The sequence below is a fragment of the Chrysochloris asiatica genome, unplaced genomic scaffold, assembly GCF_000296735.1.
Source record: "Chrysochloris asiatica unplaced genomic scaffold, ChrAsi1.0 scaffold00057, whole genome shotgun sequence".
Lineage (NCBI taxonomy): Eukaryota > Metazoa > Chordata > Mammalia > Afrosoricida > Chrysochloridae > Chrysochloris > Chrysochloris asiatica.
The window spans coordinates 16857795-16881198 of NW_006408575.1; the positions used below are offsets into that span (position 1 = coordinate 16857795).

General features: G+C 43.2%; 1 protein-coding gene across 6 annotated transcripts in view; it reads left to right on the forward strand.

Moving 5' to 3' along the window:
* CYFIP2 (cytoplasmic FMR1 interacting protein 2) overlaps positions 1–23404 on the forward strand; it is a 127345-nt gene that overhangs the window by 12965 nt on the left and 90976 nt on the right. For 2 of the 6 annotated variants that reach the window (XM_006863926.1, XM_006863925.1), the window contains exons 3-8: positions 2747–2824; positions 4773–4874; positions 9350–9531; positions 13023–13119; positions 15347–15475; positions 22786–22890. In XM_006863926.1, coding sequence (XP_006863988.1) covers positions 2747–2824; positions 4773–4874; positions 9350–9531; positions 13023–13119; positions 15347–15475; positions 22786–22890 — 693 coding nt within the window. The remainder of the gene's footprint in view (positions 1–2746; positions 2825–4772; positions 4875–9349; positions 9532–13022; positions 13120–15346; positions 15476–22785; positions 22891–23404) is intronic. The other 4 variants (XM_006863927.1, XM_006863928.1, XM_006863929.1 and 1 more) reach the window with 4 other exon arrangements.

Consider the following 23404-nt stretch of genomic DNA (forward strand, 5'->3'; position numbering starts at 1 on the left):
TGAATAAGGAAGACCGGAGAAGAATTGATGCCTTTGAGTTGTGGTGTTGGAGGAGAATACTGAAAGTGCCATGGACTGCCAAAAGAACCAATAGAACTGTTTTGGAAGAAGTGCAGCCAGAGTGCTCCTTGGAGGCCAGGATGGCTAAGCTTCGTCTCTCATATTTTGGACATGTTGTCAGGAGGGAACAGTTGCTGGAGAAGGATGTCATGCTGCGTAAGATGGAGGGTCAGAGAAAAAGAGCAAGACCCCCAGCGAGATGGATCGGCCAGGTGTCACCATTGATGGCATCGAGTGTGGTAGCGGTAGTGAAGTTGGCCCAGGATCAGACATTGTTTCATTCTGCTGTGCATTGGGTCACTGTGAGTCGGTTCCGACTCAGTGACACCTGACAAGAAGAAGAAATTTATTAGTAGTCACTCCTTCCCCTATTTCTATTGTTATTGGGTTGGTTAATGGTAGTTGTGTGCCACCCAGTCAGTTCCAACTCATAGCAACCCTGTATAGGGTTTCTGAGGCTGTAACTCTTAATGGGAGAAGAAAGCCTTATCTTTCTCCCAGGAAGAGTGTCTGGTAGATTTGAACTATGAACCTTGCAGTTAGCAGCCCAGCTCCTAAACCATTATGCTACCAGGGCTCCTTCATATTGTCATTAGGTGCCCTCAAGCTGATTCCCATTCATAGTGATCCTCTAAGACAGAGCAGAGCTGCCCTGGGCTGGAATCTTTACCCTAGAATAGATTACTCTTTTCTCCCAGAGTGTCTGGTGGGTTTGAACTACTAATCTTTTGGTGAGCAGCTCAGTGTTTATCCACTGCATGACCAAGACTTCTCACCGTATTCCTAGTAATGCTGGTGGTTGTGTTCTGTAGAGTCGGTTTGGACTCATAGCAATCTGTGCAGTGTTTCAAGGCTATAAATCTTTCTCCTACAGTGATGCTGGTAGATATGAACTATTGACTTTGTGGTTATTAGCAGCCCAACTGTAACCTACTACTACACAACCAGGGCTCCTTCCTTATATTCCTATACAACCCTTAATCTACATTCTGCCTCTATAACTTTGTCTTTTCTTATTATTTCATATAAGTGGAATCATATAATATGTGGTCTTTTGTGTATGAATCCTTTCTCTTAGTGTAATGTTTCAAGGTTCATCCGTGTTGTAACATTTGTCAGTATTTCATTCCTTTATATGACTGAATAATATACGATTGTATGACTACAACACATTTTGCTTATCCATTCATCAGTTGATGGACACTTGGGTTGATTCTACTGTATTAGTTTCCTAAGGCTGCCATAACAAAGTACCACAGAGTGGGGCCTTTAAATAACAGTTTATTTGTCTCACAGTTCTGGAGGCTAGAAGTCCAAATCAGTGTGTCAGCTAGGCCATGCTCCCTCTGAAATCTCTTGAAGATCCTTCCTTGTCTTTCCCAGATAATAGAAGCCCCAGCTGTACCTTGACTTGTAGTTGTATCTTCACATGGAGGTCCTTCGTGTGTATCTCTGTGTCTCTTTTCCTCTTTCACAGATTGGATTAGAACCTGCCTTACTCCAGTATGAACTCATCTTCACTTAACTAATGCCATCTTCAAAGATCCTGTTTCCAAACAAGGTCCAGGGGTTAGGACTTCAACATAACTTCCCGAGGGACAGAGTTCAATCCATCACATCCTACTTTTTGCAATTGCAAATAATACTGCTGTGATCATTCATGTACAAGTTTTCATGTGGACATATATTTTCAGAACTTTTGGATTTGTTCCTGGGAGTAGATTTGCTGTCATATGGTGCCTTTATGTTATACTTTGTAAGAAACTGCCAGATTGTTTTCTTAGTAATATTCTTAACTCCCTTTACAGATTGCCTAGCATGTCTATATGCATATGTATGTTTCCCATTAAACTCTCACAGAGTCCTTTCTGACTGTGAGATTGTTAATATCACCATTACTTAACCGATGACTAAATGGGCAGTTTTAGGTTATGAAATGATTTACTGACGACCAAAGGAATACTAAATGATGAAACAGACATTTGGACCCTGAGTTTAGGGTTCTCCAGTAGCACTTGTAAGTCTTCACTGTATTTTCCAGTTTCCTGCTGTCGTTCGTTTTGCCATCTGCTCTATTATATTTTTAAAATTGATATTAGTTTTGTTCTTAATTTTGAACTAGTAACATGAGCTCTTATAAGAATGTAAACACTATAGGGCCATGTGACATAAAAAGTGCAAGCCCCACCCCACCCCAGTCATAGCTAGGTGCATATTCTACCAAAAACTTTTCCAATACGTGATAATGTATATTATTATAATTACTTTCTATTTGTTTCTGGGTATTGTATTTTTAAAACCCATCTGCTGTACATAGTTTTGCTACTTCTCGTGCTCACAGTATAACTGGGGCACCTGTTGCTGTAGGAACACATTGCTCTGCTTCATTTTTTCTGCTGTGACCATCTGTTTGAAAATGATGGCCTGGTTGCAGAGCCGCTGGGTGTCTGATACGGGTGATTTGGGGCAACGCCTCTCAAGCTATCTGTGTATGAGAGTCACGTAGGAATTTTGTTGAAATGTACATTCTCATTCCATAGTCCCACTGAAGGGCCCGAGATTCGGCGTTTCCATTAACGCCCCCAGGTAGTGCTGATCCTGTGATAACTGAGGGTTTAGGGGGTTGTTGAGCAGTCTTATGGCACTGATGTAGTTTCCTTCTGCTGAGTGTGTTTTGTTGTTTCAGAATGAAATGCTGGAAGAAGGACACGAGTATGCAGTCATGCTATATACCTGGCGCAGCTGTTCCCGAGCCATCCCCCAGGTGAGATTATCTCTGTCGTGTGTCCCTTGTTCCCCTCCAGGAGGTGCTGTTACCCCCATGTCCCCAGTACAGAGATCTGAGAATAGACAGCATCTTGTGCAGGTAGCAGGGAACAAAGCAGGGCCTCTTGACCAAGGTTACATACTGAAGTCTTTCAGAGAGCTTTCCATAAAACCAGTGTGACAGGTCCCTTAAAAACTGTGTTCAACATCAGTTTCTGTGACCCTGAGACCATTGGAACTAGCTGGTGCCTAACTACCACTACCAACTGCTCTGAAAAGGATTACATTAGAAGGTCCCAGATAGAACAGGAGAAAATTCAGAATAAAACTCAAAATCATGAAAAAAAACCCAGGGCTTCTGGTCAGATGGAGACTGGTGATACCCAAAGACTATGGTCATTGACCAGCTTTCAGGTCTGGAGCTGAACTCACCCTGTGACTCAGATTTTAGCCAAACGATAGATAGGTATATAGCGGGGACAACAACATAGTTAGATATGCACACCATAGATGGTCAACCATTCGAGATCAAAGGAACAGTATTGACCTAAGGGCAAATTTCAAAAGGGTTGGGAAAGAAGGAGGAACAGAAACAAGATAGACAAGGAGAAAGTGGAATGAGTGATGTTACATTGAGGGATTACAATCGAGATGAAGTCTATGAATTGTTGAATGTAAAACAGGATATCTGCTCTGTAAACTTGCACACAATTCACAATAAAGTTTAAAAAAATGTGCTCAATGTATTTTATTTCAAAGCAGTATATGTTGATTGTACTGTACTCAAACCATTGCAGAATATTAAACAAAAAGTAAAACACACCCCTTGTTTCCTCACCCTCATCACTATGAATATTTTACTACATAGTCTTCTAGATCTTTTTCCTTGCATGTGTGTTATTTTGTAAATTATTAGCATTGACAAAAATGTGTTTTTCTTTATATTGTTCTTCCTTTTATCTTCATTTAATTCCTTATTGCTGACTATTCATGTTGATACATACAGCTAATGTCCATCATCATCATCATCTTATAATTGTTGTTAAGTGCCAAAGAGTCCGTTCCGACACAGCAGTACAGTACAGGGTGTCCAAGGAGCAGATCCCATTTTAAGACATCCACACACCAGACATGTATAAAGGAGCCAGAAACCATTCCTCTCCCTCTTAATCCTAGCCCTAGAGGTAACTACTGTTAACAGTTTGGTTTGCATCCTTTCAAATTTTCTATGACTGAGTTATATCTGAACATACACACACACTCTGTTTCGTTTAACAAAAATGGAATCAGGTCATATTTACTATTGTGAAGTGTCTTTCACCTGTCAATTTATCATAACTATCTTTGTCAGTTTATTTGAATCTATCATTCCTTCTAACAGTTGTGTAATGATATTATATGAATGTACAATAGTGTATTTTATTCAGTTAATCATCAGCTGGTAGCTATTTAAGTTGTTGCTACCAATTTAAGAATGTCCTGACAACGGTATAAAGACTGTCCTTGTACTTGACCTGTTAGCAATTTGGACTATGCATGCTTAGTCACTGAATATGAGTGTCCTGCAATTAAGATGCACACACTGGTTGAAAACCACTGGGCAGGAAAATGCATTTCTTGATAGGCTTATCTTAGCTTGGCCAATGTTGGGTCGAGTATGGCTAGGGGAACTTTGTCTCAGGTACATTTTGAGCAGTGGCCACATTTTTCTCTGCTTAGAATCGTGCTCAGGCCCCATGAAGCAGGGGTGGAGGAAAGATATAGAGATACGTACACAATTCATGATCAGGGTAGAGACTAGAGGGGAAGTCAGGATCAACTGGAAGGTAGCCTGCCTCCTATCAGGCCTGTCTGACGAGGACTCCTCAGCCACCTTTTATTAGGACATTTAGGAGTGAGAAGGGGTGAACTAAGACAGCAGGTGTGACCCCATCTTTTTCCCACAGGTAAAATGCAATGAACAGCCCAACCGAGTGGAGATCTATGAGAAGACGGTGGAGGTGCTGGAGCCAGAGGTCACCAAGCTCATGAAGTTCATGTACTTTCAGGTGAGGGTGGGGTGGCCAGGACCAGGAGACTTAGGCACTGACACCTGGAGTTTCCTGTGTATCTTTTCTGCAAATGATGTTTGAGTACCCATTAGACCCCCGGGTGAATTAAACAGACAAGCCCCCCCCTCTGTATAATTTACATCCTAGTGAGTATATGAATGCATTTGGGGTTGGGGGATGTTCTGACACTAATACATCATAGTTTCAGAGCAAGTAAGTGGTGTGAATGAACAACAGCCTTCTGTGGTGGAGACTGCTCGCCTACAATGTGGGTCCAGCTTTATGGCCACTCAGGAGAAGAAATCTGTCAGGTAGAGGATACTACTGAACTGTCGGGCTTCATGCGCTTGACGTGTTTTAGAAATGAAAGAAAGCCCCAGGATGCTGCCATGCAGTGAGAACAGGGAGCCATAAAAGATGAAGCTGGTGGTGAAGGGAGTTGCAGACTGGAGGCAGACCATGAAATGGGAATTAGGATTTTATTCACGCACCATGCAGGAAGCCACAGGAGGGTTTCAGTGATGTGATCTGATTTGAGGTTTTCAAACAGTGCTCTGACGGCTCTGGAAAACGGACTGTGGGAAGGGGCAATGAGAGGGGAAGGAGGGGCCGACAGTAACGGGCTGGGAGATGTGAAGCCAAGAAGAAATGAGGAAAAGAGAAAAGATAGCCAAGGCTTTCTGTGAGTGGAAGATGGCTAGCTGGCTAAACAGAAAGGAAAAAGAATGCAGGCAAGTTAGTTAATTGTGGTTATGTTGGAAGCTGTTCAGGAATGCAGGTTGAACACTTAAGACCCATCTCTACCCCTTCTCCACCCCCACCCCGCACCCGGTGGGAGACAGATCACACCCCATGCCTTCCTGTTGTTCCTGAGGTGGATAAAGTTGGCCGCCTTAGTGTTGTGCTAGCCCCCTAGGGGTGGGGAGTGGGAGTGGGAGTGTTTGGTGAAAATGGAGCCAGGCAGTGCCCCTGAGCCCTGCTCCACAGCATAAGTAGTCCGAGTCAAACTCCTGTTCGGCCACTATCTAATATGTGTGAGCTAACATCACTGACCTCATATTTCTCACTTGGAAAAAAACCTATCTCAAGGCCCCTGTGTGGTGCAAACAGTTTGCACTTGGCTACATCCATCTGTAAAGTTGCTGTCATTGAAAACACTCTGGAGCACAGTTCTCCTCTGACACAGTCAGAGTTGACTTGGCAGCAGTGAGTCAGGGTCACAGGTTTGTGGTGAGGATTCAATGAGGTCAAATATGTAAAGAGCCAAGAAAAGCCCTGGCTACAGGGTTGCTTCTTGTTGTTAGGTGCTATCAAATTGGTTCCAACTCAAAGTGGCCATCGGGTTCATGGAATGAGACACTGCTCAGTCCTACACCTTCCTCACAATCGTCTCTGTGGTTGAAACCATTGCTGCAGCCACTGCATCAATCCATCTCTTTGAACATCTATAGAACAGGTTCAATAGATCACAGTTGTTACTACCATTATGCCTTCAATGAATCTAAAGTCTCTTTGGGAAGAAAGAGCCAAAAGAGAAAAAATGTCCAGGGAAGAAAGATCCAAAAGAGAAACAATACCTAGAAAATGCATACATTCCAACCTGAGGGCCTCTGACAAGAAGTGTTTAGAGAAGGGAGGATCTAGAATCACCGAGAAGCACCCCATCCTGTATGGGAACCATTAGCCATACGTAGCTACTTAAAGGATGGCAAGACTTCGTCTCACTTACTTTGGACACGCTTCCTGGAGGAACCAGTCTCTGGAATAGGACTAAATCCTAAGGAAGAAGACCCTCAGTGAATGGACTCTCAGTGGCTGCAACAGTGGACTCCAGTGTAGCAACGATTGTGAAGATGGCACAGGACCAGGCAGCATTTCGTTCTGGTGCATTTAGGGTCGTTACGGGTCAGAACTGACTTGACAACCCCTAACAACAAGTGTTTAAATTAATTAAAATTGAATAAATTTTGAAGTGCAACTTCTCAGTACACTTGTTGTTAGGTGCCATCGAGTCGGTACTGATCCATAGCGACCTTATGCACAGCAGAAACTGCCCAATCCTAGGCCAACCTCACTACTGTTGCCACACTTAAGTCCATCGATGCTGCCACTTGGCCAGTCTATCTCGTTAGGGGTCTTCCTCTTTTTCTCTGATCCTCCACCTTACCAAACTTGATATCCTTCTTTAGCAACTAGTCCCTCCTTACAATATGTCCAAAGAATGAGAGACGAAGTTTGACCATCTTGGCCTCCAAGAAGCACTCTGGTTGTACTTCTTCCAAAATGGATCAATTGGTTCTTTTGGCAGCCCAAGGCACTTTCAGTATTCTCAGTACACTAGCTAGAGTTTCAAATGTTCAATAGTCACATGATATGAGTGGTAAATCATATTAAACCATGAAGATATAGAACATTTCCATCATTATAAAATGTTCCATTGAACTTTGGCTAAGAAAGCAAAAAGTGTGGCTTGGTCTGGTCTTTGAAGGAGAAGGATGACTAGCTGGCAGGACATCTTAGGCTGATGGAAGGAAGTAAAGGTCCCATTCTGGAAACTCCCAACTCCACCTCTTCTCTTCCTTTCTCTCTCTTAGCTTTATCGAGATAGACTTTACATACCATACAGTTCGCCCATTTAAAGTATATATAATGCAGTGGGGTTTTTTGTACATTCACAGGATTGTTCATCCATTACCACAATCAATTTTAGCGCTTTCTTCAACACCTCAAAAAGGAACCCCTGTACCTTTTAACCATAATTCCACAGTGATCCAAACCTGCTCTTCCTGTACCCAACCCTTGGCAACCACTCATCTTTTCTCTACCTCTATGGATTTGTCTATTCTGGATATTTTATGTAAACAGAGTCTACATTATGTGATCTTTTGTATCTGACTTGTCTCACTTAACATGTCTTTAAGGTTCATCCATGTTGCAGCTGTAACAGTATCCTCCCTTTTCATGGCTGATTATCCCATTGCACAGTTTACCACATTTTGCTTTTTTTTATTCATCACTTGATGGGCTTTTACTGATTTATATTTTTAGGCTGTTAATAATGCTGCTGTGAATATCTGTGTAAAGTTTTTTTTTTTGTAGGCATATGGTTTAAATTTTCTTGAGAATATAGTTAGGAGCAAAATTGCTTAGGCCACTTGGTAACTCTGCTTTTAAATATAGTAGTCACTTAACTGTGCTCCCTGGTTCTACCCTATCCTTCTCCAATCAGTTCTCACCACCACAGCCTCTGTGACCTTGTTGTGTTGTTGTTAAGTGCTAGCAAGTCGGTTCAAACACATAGTGACCCTGTATAGGGTTTCCACGGAGCAACCAAACCCTGTATAGGGTTTCCACCAACCCTGCAGTTCAAACCGACTTTGCAGTCCAGCACATTAACCCACAGCGCCACCCCGGGACTCCCCACTGTGACCTTACTAAAATAGAATTCAGACCACATTGCCCTTTTCAGAACCCTTTCACATCTCCCCAACTTGGTCAGTGTCAGGGACCGAGCCCTCACAACAGCCTAAGGAGCCAGCATGGTCCGGCCCTGACCCCTCTCTGACTCCTTTCACACCTTCCTCACCTCTGCCCCTCAGTGCACTTCAGCCACTGGCCTGCTTCCCATCCCTCAAACACCCGTTCACTCTTTCCTCAGGGCCTTTGCACTGACAGTTCTCACTGCCTGGAATGTACTTCCTGGTCACCGCCATACTTCCCTTCTCCTTTTTCAAAGAATGATGCCACAGATAAATTCTCCTCAGATCTTTTATGCCTCCCAGCTCTCCTGATCCCCCTTCCCTTCCTTGTCTTCTTCTATTGTTGTTGTTGTTAAGTGCTGTTGAGTCAGTCCTGACTCATAGCAACCCTGTATAGGGTTTCCGAGGAGCAGCTGTTGGGTTTGAACCACTGACCCTATGATTTGCAGTCTAGTGCTTAGCCTACAGTGCCACACCAGGAGTTCTGTAGCACATTCATAATCTAATATAGAGAATTTTGTTTTCTGATGTTCCTCACTAGACTATACTAAACTCCTTAGGACAGAATAAGGGATTTGTTTGGTTTTATTTTTCCCTTTCTGTTTTCTTTTGCCAGGTAAAATGGCGCCAGGTACTAATAGATGCTCAATAAATAGCTATTGAATGTCTTTTCTCTGAATGTCTGTCCCTCTCTCTCTCTAGGCACTTCTTTGCTGCCTGACACTGCCCTGGGGGCTGGGGGAAGAAATAATGCTTTGCATGGAAGGGATCTGTTGGTTTCACTCACTTGAGGGCTGGTTCCAGACTCCCTTCTAGAAATCAGCTTTGGATTTGGGGATCCCTCTGAGAGAGCTCATGTGGCAGAAATCCTTTGTTAAGTGTCTGGGTTCTGACTCGGACTCCAGGGGAGCTTCACCCCTACCCACTACTAGAGAGCACAGTGACCTGCCCCTCTCAACTGTCCCATCCTTATACCCTGACGTCTGCCTGCAGCGCAAGGCCATTGAGCGGTTCTGCAGCGAGGTGAAGCGTCTATGCCATGCCGAGCGAAGGAAGGACTTTGTCTCCGAGGCCTACCTCCTGACCTTGGGCAAGTTCATCAACATGTTTGCAGTCTTGGATGAGCTGAAGAACATGAAGTGCAGTGTCAAGAATGACCACTCTGCCTATAAGAGGTCAGGACACCCTCCCCAAACCCCAACCCTCTCCTGCCTGGCCCTTCTCCCCTGGTTGCCAGACAAGGGGGTTATGGATGGAGCCTTCTGCCAGGTTTCTGCTCCAGAACCAAACTAGCCATTCCCCCCACACAACGGGAATGGGTCTGTATTAGGGTTTAATCCCCTCCACATATCATCAGTTAACAGAGTTTCTCTCTATCCTCTTTAGCTTTTTGTTGGGGGTGGAAAAGCTTTGCCTTTTTGGAATTTACAGTCTCAGCTTTTAGGGAAAGTTTGTACATTTATCTGTGGGTATCCAGGGCTCATGTATGGAATTACTAACCAGCATAACTGAATAATCAGATGAGGGACATTTTGCTATGTCTGCTAGGTGGCTAAAGTCTGATCCTCAGAGCCTATGGTTTGGACAGTCAGCAACGCTTGGGCCCACAGGGCCTTGAACTCCTGACCGGGTCTGCACGGTATGCATCAGATTCCCCCTTATTTATTATTTGTTTAAGAGACGCTGCCTGTCTTAGGCGGTCAGTGCGAATTCTTCAGTCTTACCCGTCATCGAAACTCATTGCAGCATGGCAATGACTCTATGTATTGGGTTTTGTGGATTTACAGGGTAAGGTGCAGAGCTGGGTCTTTGAAGGGATTATTTGTTGTTTTTGTTAAGTGCCATAGAGTCAGTTCCAACTCATAGCGACCCTGTATAGTGTTTCTGCAGAGCGCCTGGTGGGTTTGAACTGCTGACCTTGTGGTTCAACCTGACCTTATGGTCCAGTGCATTATCCTGCAGTGCCGCACATTACAGGGTCTAATTTCTCAAGATGGAATCGACTTCCCCCACCCCCACTAAGTAATAGGGCTTTCTGTAGTCCCATGTAGTATGGGACCATTTCAACAGTCATCCTTAAGATAGTTATTTTGTATGAGAATCAGAAACCAATTCAAAACGATTATATAAAAGAAAGGAATAGTTGACTCTTGGAACTGCAAAGTGCAGGCATACCTGGGCCCAGGTTCCTAGATGATAATAGTTCTCTGCCCTCTCCACCACTCAGCTTGGCGTTCTCCTGTCTTCATTCTCTGATAGTCTCATGGCTTATGGTAGCTTCTGGAAGCCCCAAAGTTCCCTCTGGTCAGTGTAGCCACCCAGACTACAGGAAAAAAAAGAGAGGGGTGCTCCTTCCCCAAACACTGCATCCAAAAGTTCCCAGGAGGATTGTCATTGATCCATTTTGGACAGTATATTTGGGGAGAGAGAGGTTGGTGCTCTGATTGGAGTTGGAGGTCAGTGTTAGCTCACAAGAAAGAAGAGCCAGAAAGACTGAGAATGGACTGTGGCTGTTTTTGTGAAATGCCATCCACTCAGTTCTGACTCACAGCGACCCTGTATAGGATTTCCAAGGAGAGGTAGTGAGTTTGAACTGTCAACTTGTGGTTCAAACTGACCTTCTGATCTTGCACTTATCCTACAGTGCCACACCTACTCAAAGAATGGAGTGGGCGGGGGTTCATTCTTCTCCAAAACTCCAAAACCCAACAGGGAGAAGGGCAGTCAGAAACTGCACCTGCCGTCGACACTCGTTAAGCTCTGAAGATCTTCAGGGTGTGTTGGTAAACATCTTGGGAAGACATTCTGAGTCACTGATAAAGAGGTACCCTTCTCTTGGAGCTTCATCACCCTAGGTTTCAAGGTAACAGAAGAAAACAGAGAGCAAGCTGATGCCCACAATTTTATTCGCTTGGTTGAACTCTGAAACTGGAGCTCCCAACAGGCAGGGCCGCCTTGTAGTCCTGACTCAGAGTGGACAACTTTCACAAAGATTGCATAATAGAGTACAGTATACACTATCTTCCCCAGATTCTCCCTGTTATGGCCAACCACTTCCATCCCACTGCAACCCACATCCTCTGGCCACTAGCTCCAGCCATCAGCAGGGTGGGCATCTTGTCAACTTTGACATTTCATCACAAACAGGCGGCACCACGTCCAATTTACGTAGCTGCAGTTTCTCCCGCTAAGACCTGCCTGTGCTCCCTGTATCCATCATCCATTCACCTGGATCTTGTTAGGAGACTGACTTGGTTTTCATGCAGTGCTTTGCTTTAGAAACTTCTGGGTTTTCCAGAAATAGCAGAACATATGTCAGAAACAAAGCATCTTGCCCAGGATTGTTACATACACAGTTAAAGTATTGGTTATATACTTTCACTGAGGGTCGAAAGGAGGAAGAGGGGGCCTCATTTAACTTTTCTGTCCTACCACTCTTGGCTTTTTTAGGGGAGACTATGGAACCCAAGGAGCTCTGGTAGCATAGTGGTTATGAGTTGGGCTGCTAACAGCCCAAGGTCAGCAGTTTGAAACGATGAGCTGTTCCGCAGGAGAAAGATAAGGTGTTCTGTTCCCCTAAAGATTTACAGCCTCAGAAACCCAGTACAGGGTTGCTATGAGTCAGAACTGACTCCATGGCACACCACCACCACCACTAAGGAAACTTGGTGGTATAACAGTTAAGCACTGGTGGTGCAAACGGAATGTTGACAGTTCAAACCCACCCAGTGACTACATAGGAGAAAGACCTTGACTGTCTGTTCCCATAAAGACTGTAGTGTTGAAAGTGATGAGGCAGTTCTACTTTGCCATATAGAGTTGCCAAGTGTCAGAATCGACTCCAAGGCACTAAACAATTGCTTCTTGGAGTCCCCGGGTAGTGCAAATGGTTGGAAGTTCAGTTCTACCCAGAGGTGCCTTGAAAGAAAGGTCTGGCAATCAACTTCTGAAAAATAACCTATTGATACCTTACAGAGCACAATTTAGCTCTGAATCACATGTGGTTGCCGTGGGTCAAAATTGACTCCCTGGCAGCTGATTTCAATTGCCTTTAAACAATCCATGTTTGAATTTCATAAATTTTAGGTGTGGTGGTAGCGGTGGTATGCCGTGGAATTGTTGCACATTAACCAATAACGCCGCATCAGTACCTCTTAATTTTAGGTACTCTATTCATCCTGGTGTGGCACTGTGGGTTAGTGCACCGGACTGCAAGGTTGGTTTGAACCTCAAGGTTGGTGGTTCAAGCTCACCAGCTGCTCCTCAGAAACCCTAGTCAGGGTTACTATGAGTTGGAACCAACTTGGTGGCATTTAACAACAACAGCAGGTCATTGGATCACTGATGGTTCAGTGGGTTAAGCATTGAGCTACTAACTGCAAGGTCAGTGGTTCAAATCTACCAGCTGTTCTGCAGGAGAAAGGTGAGGTTGTCTGCAGTCTCAGAAACTGTAGGAAGCAGTTCTTCCCTGTCCTACAGGGTCACTGTGAGTTGGCGTTAACTCTAGAGCAATAAGTTTATCATGGGGTGTAAACAGCCCCAAGCTCATGACTCCACACATGACTTTCCTTGACTTTAGAGTGACCGGTGATATTCAGAGCATGTAAACCTTATGGGGTTTAGGCCATTTAAGTAGTCCTCTCTCAGCACCCACTCTCTGTTTCAGGGCTGCACAGTTCCTGAGGAAGATGGCGGACCCCCAGTCCATCCAGGAGTCCCAGAACCTGTCCATGTTCCTGGCCAACCACAACAGGATCACACAGGTAATGGCAGGCCTCTTGGTAGTCTTGGCCTGGCTTCTCAAGGATGGCAAGCAGGGGCCTAGAAATTGGGGGCATTGTGAGCAGGCACCTCAGTCCAGACCTCTCATCTCCACTGCCCAGGCACAGCACTACGTGAGAAGGAAATAGAGCTGCAGACTTAAGTCTCCCCTTCCAACCACAGCTGCTCCTTTTTTCCTGTCCAGCTTTTGGTCTCTGAGTCTTTTCAGGCAATCCTCTGCCCCTCCATCAGTTAGCTAGACTGCCTTGTTTTCTAATCCTGGACTTAACAGTGGCTGGTTGTGAAACCTTGAACAAGGTCTAAGCCTCAGTTTCCTCCTCTTTAAAATGGGGGTCATATTTTGAGGTTATTATGAGAATCCAGCACAACATCAAAGCGTTGTTGTGAGAAGCAAATGAGATATCTATAAAAATCCATTCAACATTCAGACAGCCCCCAAAATACTTGAAGCAGTGCTCACAATCATGACCCATCATAGAGTTGCAAGTGAAAAACAACAAATGCTAGAGAGGGTGTGGAGAGACTGAGACCCTCCTACACTGCTGATGGGACAATAAAATGGTGTGACCACTGTGGAAAATGATATGGTTCTTCCTGAAAACGTTGGAAATAAAAATACCATATGACCCAGCAATCCCATTAGTAGGTATATATAAATCCCAGAGAAATAAGAGCCATGACATGAATCGAGAGATGCACATCCATGTTCATCTCAGCACTGTTCACAATAGCAAAAAAATAGAAAACAAGCTAAGTGCCCATCCGTGGAAGAAAGCATAAACTAACCTGGGTACATATGCATAGGGAATACTACACACCATTAAAGAATAATGATGAATCTGTGAAACATCTCATAACATGGATGAACCTGGAGGACGTTATTCTGAGTGCAATTAGTCACAAAAGGACAAATATTTTATGAGACAACTGTTGACAAAAGTCAAGAAAAGATTTTCACACAAAAAGGAACATCATTTGAAGATTACCAGGGATGGGAGGGGAAGGTAAGGGAAATCACTTACTAGAGAGGTGTTTGTTGTTGTTATGTGCCGTGAAGTTGGTTTCGACTCACAGTGACCCTACACAGGGTTTCCGAGGCTGTAAATCTTTATGGGAGTGAAAAGCCTCATCTTCCTCTTGTGGAACCACTGGCAGTTTCGAACTGTTGACCTTGAGATTAGCAGCCCGACTCATAAGACACATATTAATGTGGATGAAGGTTGGGGGAGGGGACGGGGAGGCATTCTCACACAGAGCCTGACAAATAATAAGTACTTCAGAAGATGTAGCTGTTGTTACTGCCACCACCCTGCTAGGACACCTCACTCTCCACAATCCAGACACAGCATAATGTAACCCATCTCACTCGTCTGTCAGCCCAACCGAAACTGGCACCAGCAAGAATTATCAGCAAGACTCAGGCTAAACCTGAGAGTGGCCTGCCCCATTTTGAGGGTTTTCAGGCTGAAATCCTTCTCACAGGGGCCCCGGGCTGACAGGGCCCATCCTGCTCTTTGCTAACTGAGGAAGCTGCCCAGCTTCAGGGCTCTGACTTTTTCTTCACAGAGACTTAGCCATCCCCTCCTCTGAGACTGCTTCTTCTGACAGGCTGTCTGACAGTAGGGAGACACCTAGTGGCTTAGCTTTTCTTCACAGGGCTGACCCATCCCTACGCTGCATCAGAGGAGTAGATGTATGCCACCTGAGGAAACTAGTAGATAAGTCCACATACAAAACTAAGCCACAATGCTTACAGGTCCTTTCCTGTAAGGAATTCCTGATAGTGTGGATGGTTAACACACTCACTTGTGATCCAAAAGGTTAGAAGTTGAAGCCCACCTAGAGGCACCTTAGAAGGCCTGCTGATCCATTCACTTCTGAAAAATCTGCCATTGAAAACCCGGTGGAGCACAGTTGTACTGTGACACACGTGGGGTTACCATAGTTGTAACCTACTCAAGGACAACCATGGTTACACTTTATAGCTGACTTGTTTTTTAGTTCAACTCAAAAAAGACAGCCAGGAAATAAAATCAGTGGCCCCAAGGGGTGAATTCCTACTATGGGAGGCATGCAGGAACAGCCACTACTGGCAGCCTTGAATGGGTGTGGGTTGTTGTTCAGGTCCCATCACTTGGGCATGCGTGGGTGTGGGTGAGAGTGCAGAAGAGTGTGGGTGCCTCCCTGACCCAGGGCACTGCTGTTTAGTGTCTCCATCAGCAACTGGAAGTGATCCCCGGCTACGAGGAGCTGCTGGCTGACATTGTGAACATCTGCGTGGATTACTACGAGAACAAGATGTACCTGACCCCCAGTGAGAAACACATGCTCCTCAAGGTAAACCTCCCTGAGTCACACACATGGGGCCTCCGATGGCACTCCTCACTCCTCCTCTTTTAAAATAATTGTTTAAAAACAAAGTTAATTTTTCTCTTACTTAAACATTAATACGAGGGGAGGCTTCAAAAAGTTCATGGAAAAATCCTATTATCTTTTTTTAAAGTTTTTATTGTGAATTGAGTGACAGTTTACATGGGAGAACATTGGTTTTACACTCATCATTTCATTGCAATCATTACAATCTCCTCTGTGCATCATCATTCAACATTTGTTGTTGTTGTTGTTAGGTACCATCGAGTCGGTACTGACTCATAGCAACCCTGTGCACAACAGAATAAAATATTGCCTGGTCCTGGGCCAACCTCACAATTGTTGCCACGATTGAGCCCACTGATGCTGCCACTTTGCCATTCCATCTTGCTGGGGGTCTTCCTCTTTTTCTCTGACCCTTCACCTTACCAACATGATGTCCTTTACTAGAGACTGGTCCCTCCTGACAATATGTCCAAAGTATGTGAGATGAAGTTTGGCCAACCTGGCCTCCAAGGAGCACTCTGGCTGTACTTCTTCTAACACAGATCTATCTGTTCTTTTGGCAGCCCATGGCACTTTCAATATTCTCCTCCAAAACCATAACTCAAAAGCATCAATTCTTCTACAGTCTTCCTTATTCACTGTCCAGTTTTCGCACGCATATTGAAAATACCGTGGCTTGGGTCAGGTGCCCCTTAGTCTTCAAGCTGACATCTTTGCTCTTCAACACTTTAAAAAGGTCTTGTGCAGCAGATTTGCCTAATATAATACATCATTTGATTTCTTAACTGCTGCTTCCATGAGTATTGATGGGTAATCCAAGAAGAATGAAGTCCTTGACAACTTCAATCTCTTCTATGTTGATAAGAATGTTGTTTATTGGTCCAGTGGTGAGGATTTTTGTTTTCTTTACATTGAGATGCAATCCATACTGAAGGCTGTGGTCTTTGATCTTCATCAGTAAGTATTTTTTAAGTCCTCTTCACTTTCAGCAAGCAAGGTTGTATCATCTGCACATCGCAGGTTGTTAATGAGTCTCCCTCCAATCCTGATGCAGTAAATTTTCCTTCATATATCCCAGCTTCTTGGATTATTTGCTCAGCATCCAGGTTGAATAAGTATTGTGAAAGAATACAACCCTGTAACACACATTTCTTTATTTTAAACCATTCAGTATTCCCATGATCTGTTCAAACAACTGCCTCTTGGTCCATGTACAGATTCCTCATGAGCACAGTTAAGAATGAATACTCATTCTCTGCAATGTTGTCCATAGTTTATCATGAACCACACAATCGAAAGCCTTTGCATAGTCAGTAAAGCACAGGTAAACATCTTTCTGATATTCTCTGCTTTCAGCCAAGATCCATCTGATATCAGCAGTGATATCCCTCATTCCATGGTCTCTTCTGAATCCAGCTTGAAACTCCGGAAGTTCTCTGTCCATGTATGCTTGCAGCCGTTTCTGTATTACCTTTAGTAAAACTTTACTCACATGGGATATGAAAGATACTATCCAATGATTTCCACATTCCATTGGGTCACCTCTCTTTGGAATGGGCACAAATATGGATGTCTTCCAATCAGTTGGCCAGATAGTTGTTTTCCAAATTTCTTGGCATAGATGAGTGAGTATCTCCAGTGCCGCCTCACTTTCTTGAAAGATTTCAATTTTTATTGCATCAATTCCTGGTACCTTGTTGTTTGCCAATTCCTTCAGTGCACCTTGAACTTCTTCCTTCAATATCGTTGGCTCTTGATCATATGCTACCTCCTGAAATGGTTGAACATCAAACATTTCCTTTTGGTACAGTGACTGTGTGTTCCTTCCATCTTTTTTTTTTTAAGTTTTATTGTGAATTGGGTGATAGTTTACATGGGAGAACATCGGTTTTACACTCATCAATTCATTGCAATGATTACAATCCCTTCCATGCATCATCAATCAATAGTATTTGCTTCTATTCCCTCTGGGTTTTTTTTATTTTGGGTGGGGGGTGCGGTGAGGAGGGAGAAACAGAAACACTCAGGAATGTATAATCATTTAAACAACCGAAGGGCACAGTCTGCAAGCCTGCCTCCTGGCCACCAGCACACAGCCTTTCTCTTTCCGTGAATCTAGAGTCCTCAGCTGCTCTCTCTCTCCATGTCCTCATCTCTCCTTCCATCTTCTTTTGATGCTTTCTGCATCATTCAATAATTTGCCCAGAGAACCCTTCAATAACTAAAGTCAAGGCTTGAATTTTTTCTTCAGTTCCTCCAGCTTGAGAAATGCTGAGCATGTTCTTCCCTTTTGGTTTTCTGACTCTAGATCTTTGCACATTTTGTTGTAATATTTGGCTTTATCTTCTCGAGCTGACATTTGAAATTTTCTGTTCAGCTCTTCTACCTCCTCATTTTTTCACCTCTTCATTTCTTTCATTTGCTTTAACATCTCTATGCTGGAAAGCAAGTTTCAGTGTCTCTTCTGACATCCATTTTGATCTTTTCCTTCTTTCTTGTCTTCTTAATGACTTTTTGCTGTCTTCCTATATGATGTTCTTGATATCATCCCACAACTCTTCTGGTCTTGGTGTTTAGTGTTTAATGTATCAAATCTGTTCTTCAGATGATCTCTAAATTCAGGTGGGATATATTCAAGGTCATATTTTGACCCTCATGGAATTGTTTTCATTTTCTTCAGCTTCAGTTTGAATTTGCATATGAGCAATTGATGGTCTGTTCCACAATCGGCCCCTGACCTTGTTTTCACTGATGATATGGAGCTTTTCCATCATCTCTGTCCATAGATGTAGTCAATTTAATTTCTGTGTATTCCATCTTGTGAGGTCCATGTGTATAATCACCTTTTATGCTGTCTAAAGAAGGTATTTGAAATGAACGAATCATTGATTTTGCAGAATTCTGTCATGCATCATTTCTATCACCAAGACCATATTTTCCAACTACTGATCCTTCCTCTTTGTTCCCACCCTTTGCATTCCAATCACCAGTAATGATCAGTTTGTTGTGCTCTGGTGGCTTGTGAGTTGCTGTGATTCTGGCTACCTCTTATCTATCATTCAACAGTATTTGCTTCTATTTCCTCCATTTTTCTTTTTGCTTTTTGCAGAGGAGGGGAGGATGTACACAAAACACAAGGAGCTCTGGTAGTGTAGTGGGTACGGATTGGGCTCCTAATCTGTTAATCTCAAGGTCAGCAGTTCAAAATTACTTAGCTGTTCCACAGGAGAAAGATGAGGCTTTCTGTTCCCATAAGATACACAGCCTCAAAAAACCTGCACAGGGTCACTATGAGTTGCAACCGACTCCACAGCACATAACCACCAACAAACACACAAAAAGACTCGAATATATAATCATTTAAACAACCAAAGGGCACATACTGCAAGCCTGCTTCATTGCCACCAGCACTCAGTCCCTCTCTTTACATGAGTCTAGAGTCCTCAGCCACTTCCTTTCTCCATGTCCTCATGTCTGCCTCCGTCTCTGGTGTTGCTACTTCTCTGGATAAGGTCCCACATTCCGCTTGTGCTCTTCTCCCTTGATGGTCCTAGGGTCCTCTGTTCCTGGAATATAAAATTAAGTACTCCCTCCTTTTTGTTACAAAACTTCTAACCTTTATAATTGTGACAGTTGCAATTAGTCATGATAACGATTATTTACTATTGAATCATAAGCATCTTATCCTCATATCCTTTCTCCAGACCCATCTAGACAAGATGAAAACTATTCACTGGGGACTCTATCTTCCCTCACACACTCTGAAACTAAACTCCCTCTTGAAACCTTGTAAGCCAGTCACTTTGTGCATTTATTGCCGCCTCATTTTAGGTAGCCAATGTCTAAGTTAACCGTCCTTATCTACCCTGTATACAGAGGGGAGAGCATTGGTACTTGATGTGAAGACTCCTTCCCTCTCAGGGTGTATTTTGAGCTACTACATCTATAAGTATAGGTCAAGTTCATCAAATTGCAGCAATTTACCCTAGTTTCTTTTATCAAAAATTGTTTTCTTTTTTATCTTCTCTAGTCAAGTTTTGATCATCAATCCATCAAGGCTAGGTCAAATGGGTACTATCTGCAAGTTTGGGTGTTCTTGTGCATCTCCCTTCACTTCATATCAGCTGGATGCTTCACTGTCAGCTCTAGCCCTCTGTGGCCATTATCTTTTAATGTCATTTTTTCCAGAGATATCTTGAATCTCCTCATATATACCTAATATTTTGTGGCCTGCTCATTCCATTTACTATGAGAAGGGACTTCCAAAAATTTGTGGGGAAATAGAATGAAAGGTAATGGAATTTTTCCACAGACTTTTTGCAGCTCCCTTGTCTAGCACGTACACCTTACCAGAAACTGTTAAAGAGATATCTGTAAGATAAAGTTTAATGGCTGCTAAGTATTCTGTTGCATGGAGATATTGTTACTTCATGAATCCCTGCCTGGTGGATCTGTTTGTTATAGCACTCTGAACCTCGCTTTTCGCACAGCCTTTGAGCAAAGTCAGAGCCTGGTGGTATAATGAGTTACACGTTGGGCTGCTAACCTCAAGTTCAGCAGTTCAAACCCACCAGCTACACCTTGGCAGAAAAATGAGGCTGTCTGCTCCCATAAAATTTACAGCCTAAAAAACCCTAAGGAGCAGTCCTACTGTGTCCAATAAGGCTCCCTATGAATCAGGATCAACACTATAGCAGTGAGTTTGGTTTGGTGGGTTTTTTTTGTTTTTTTTTGTCTGTTTGTTTTAGTTTGGGCAAAGTGGGTTTTGTAGAAGAGAAATTGTCAAGTCAAAGGGAATGTGAAAACCTTCAAACTTTTGCTACATCCTGCCAAAACGATCACAATTGTTTCATCAATTAACAAGTTTCATTTTAAAATCACCAAATTAACACAAGGGGACTTCAAAAAGTTTGTGGAAAAATTGAATAATAATAATAAAAAAAATGGAATTCTTGCACATACTTTTTAAAGCCCTCTCATATTTATTAATTGTGGTATCTCAGAAATATGCAGATAAGCATAACATTTTTTAAATCTCTCAGTCTTTACATCTGGAGAGAACACTTTTTAGCATTTTGATATATTTTTCTTCTAATTTTTTCTAGGCTTACATGTTTTCCAAATATGTGATAAACTGATAAATTTATTTATAAACAAACACCTATTAAAAATACTAAATAAAATATATTTAAATTGGTTTGTGCATCCTTTTTAGTCCATGTCATTAAAGGTATTTAGAATATTTTGCAGCCATTAAAACAATGTCACATAAATGCCACTTCCTATGCTTTAGCGTGTTCTATTGTTAGGTGCTCGCCAATTGCCTTTGCGTCAACTCACAAGTCATAACAGCCCATGTGTTAGGTGCTTAGTTGTTTCTAATTGGTCTCAGGCAGAGCATGGAAATGAACAACCTTCTCGCTAAATCTTATTCTTTCTTTCACCTTTCAAAGGTCTCCTGATAGATACTCCTTTCTTCCCCTTTCCTGCAGCCCTGGGGACGCTCCCTTTTTGACATACCCAGAACAGTGTGACTTTGCAATGAGTTCTCCCCAGCTTCCTCTTAACAATCCAAAATCCGGAGAAGCCATTCCAAGTTAAGCTGCTGCTCACCCCACTTCTCTGCTAGGGCAGTTGTGGAGCTCTTCCTCAGGCTTTTTGCTTCCACAAACCAGGCTACTAAATTCAAACCCAGGTTACTAAATTGGATATTGCCTCCAGATTTTCAGACCCTCCTTTTCTCTTTGTTGTTGCTGTTAGGTGCCATTGAATCAGTACCAACTCAAGAGACCTTATATGCACAGCAGAACAAAACACTGCCCAACCCTGGGTCAACCTCACTATTGTTGCCACACTTGAGCCCATTGATGCTGCCACTTTGCCAATCTATCTCACTGGCGGTCTTCCTCTTTTTCTCTGACCCTCCACTTTACCAAACATGATGCCCTCCCTTTTCCAGAGACTGGTCCCGCCTGACATTATGTCCGAAGTATGAGAGACAAAGTATGACCATCCTGGCCTCCAGAAGGAGTACTCTGGCTGCACTTCTTCCAACCCAGATCTGTTTGTTCTTTTGGCAGCCCATGACACATTCAATATTCTCTTCCAACATCATAACTCAAAAGCATCAATTCTTCTACAGTCTTCCTTACTCACTGTCCAGCTTTCACATGCATATGAGGTTATTGAAAATACCGTGGCTTGGGCAGGTGCACCTTAGTCTTCTCTTACCTACCTTTAATCTCTTCATACCTCACATTCCCAGTTCTTTCCTCTCCATTCTCCACTGTCTTGGCTCTGGCCTCCAAAATTTGCTGTTGCATTTCTCTCTGTAGCTTGCGTAAATTAAATCAGCTGCCACCAGAGGGTGCTCATCAACACTAAATGGAAAAATCTGGCATTCTTCTGCAGCTTCACAAAATGCAACCTCAGGAGATGCAACCCTATCAACCCCCTAGTTCACTCTCCTGTGTATGAGATGAGAAATGGATGCACAGAGAGATAAGTCACTTCCTGGGCAAGGAAAGTAATTCTTACTCCAGTTGACCAAGTCCCTTTCGGCTGTACATTTGATACAAAGATCACAATAAGCCAGCATTCAGGAAATTATTAAATGAACTGGAGTACCAAGAATCAGCCTTGATAGTTGACTCATTATAAGGCATTCTCAAAGGTTTTTGCTGCTGTTGTTTGTATTTTACTCATTCTTCAGGAATCCTTACTTGGGGAAAGATAAGAATGGTTTCATATTCATTCAACACGTAACAAATATTCAGCAAGTGCCTGTAGTGTGCTAGATCCCAGGAGTTCAACAACAAGCAAGACACAGCCCTTCTTCAGAAAAACATAAATGTATAAATTTTGTTTCCAGACAGATCCTGGTTCAGATCCCGTCTCTGCTACTTACTAGCTGTGTGATATTTTCAAGCTGCGTAACCTCTCTGTGTATCTTCTCTAGATTCCTCCTCTCTAGAATAAGGTTATTATAGAGAACCTATAAGGTTGCTGTGAGAATTAAAAGAGAACGCACTTTTAAAATCGCTACATATAGAGTCTGAGCCATGCCTTATAGTAAGAGCTCAAGAAATGGTCTTCAGAAGAATATGCTAAAGGAGCTCTCTATTTCTTCACAGATATCAAATTTCTTGTTGACATCAGATTAGTGCTCCCCTTTTTGGTTTAAAGATGTATGAGATTTTATAAGATAATATGTTTTGAGGCTTTTCCAGTGGGTGTGACTATTTCCTATTCTCTATCCCTTCTCATTCCAGGTCATGGGCTTTGGCCTTTATTTGATGGATGGAAATGTCAGTAATATTTACAAACTGGATGCCAAGAAGAGAATCAATCTTAGCAAAATTGACAAGTTCTTTAAGGTCAGCAACTGGGGCTCGGGTGGGGCCAGGGTTATCAGGGCCAAGTCTCTGCAGTGAAAGGAATGAAGTTCGATGGTGAACCATGGTGCATGATGGTTGTAGTGTAGCTACAAAGGCCCCACAGGAAGGAGGAGAGCAGAATGGCAGGCTCCCAGCTGCCCTTGGTGGAGGAACATACACTAGAGAAGGCTGCCCCAGGAAAGTATAACATCATTCCAAGTCTCAGTCCAGGATTTGGCTGAGAGCCTAATGATTCTTTTCACACACTGCTTTTCTCTTCATCAGAAATCCCTTATCATCTAAAACACAAAAGAGGTGCCTCCCAGCATACAACTCCTGCTTTAATTTCCAGTGCAAATCAGAGCTTGCAGAAGCAGGAGGATTGAATGTTGGGTTTTAAATTAATTCAGCTTCACAGAATCACAGCCTCTTGCCTGGCCCACCTAAGACTGTTTCAGCACACATGATGCCCCCGCACACTCAGTCTTGAGCATATTCAGTCCAGTGGCTCAGA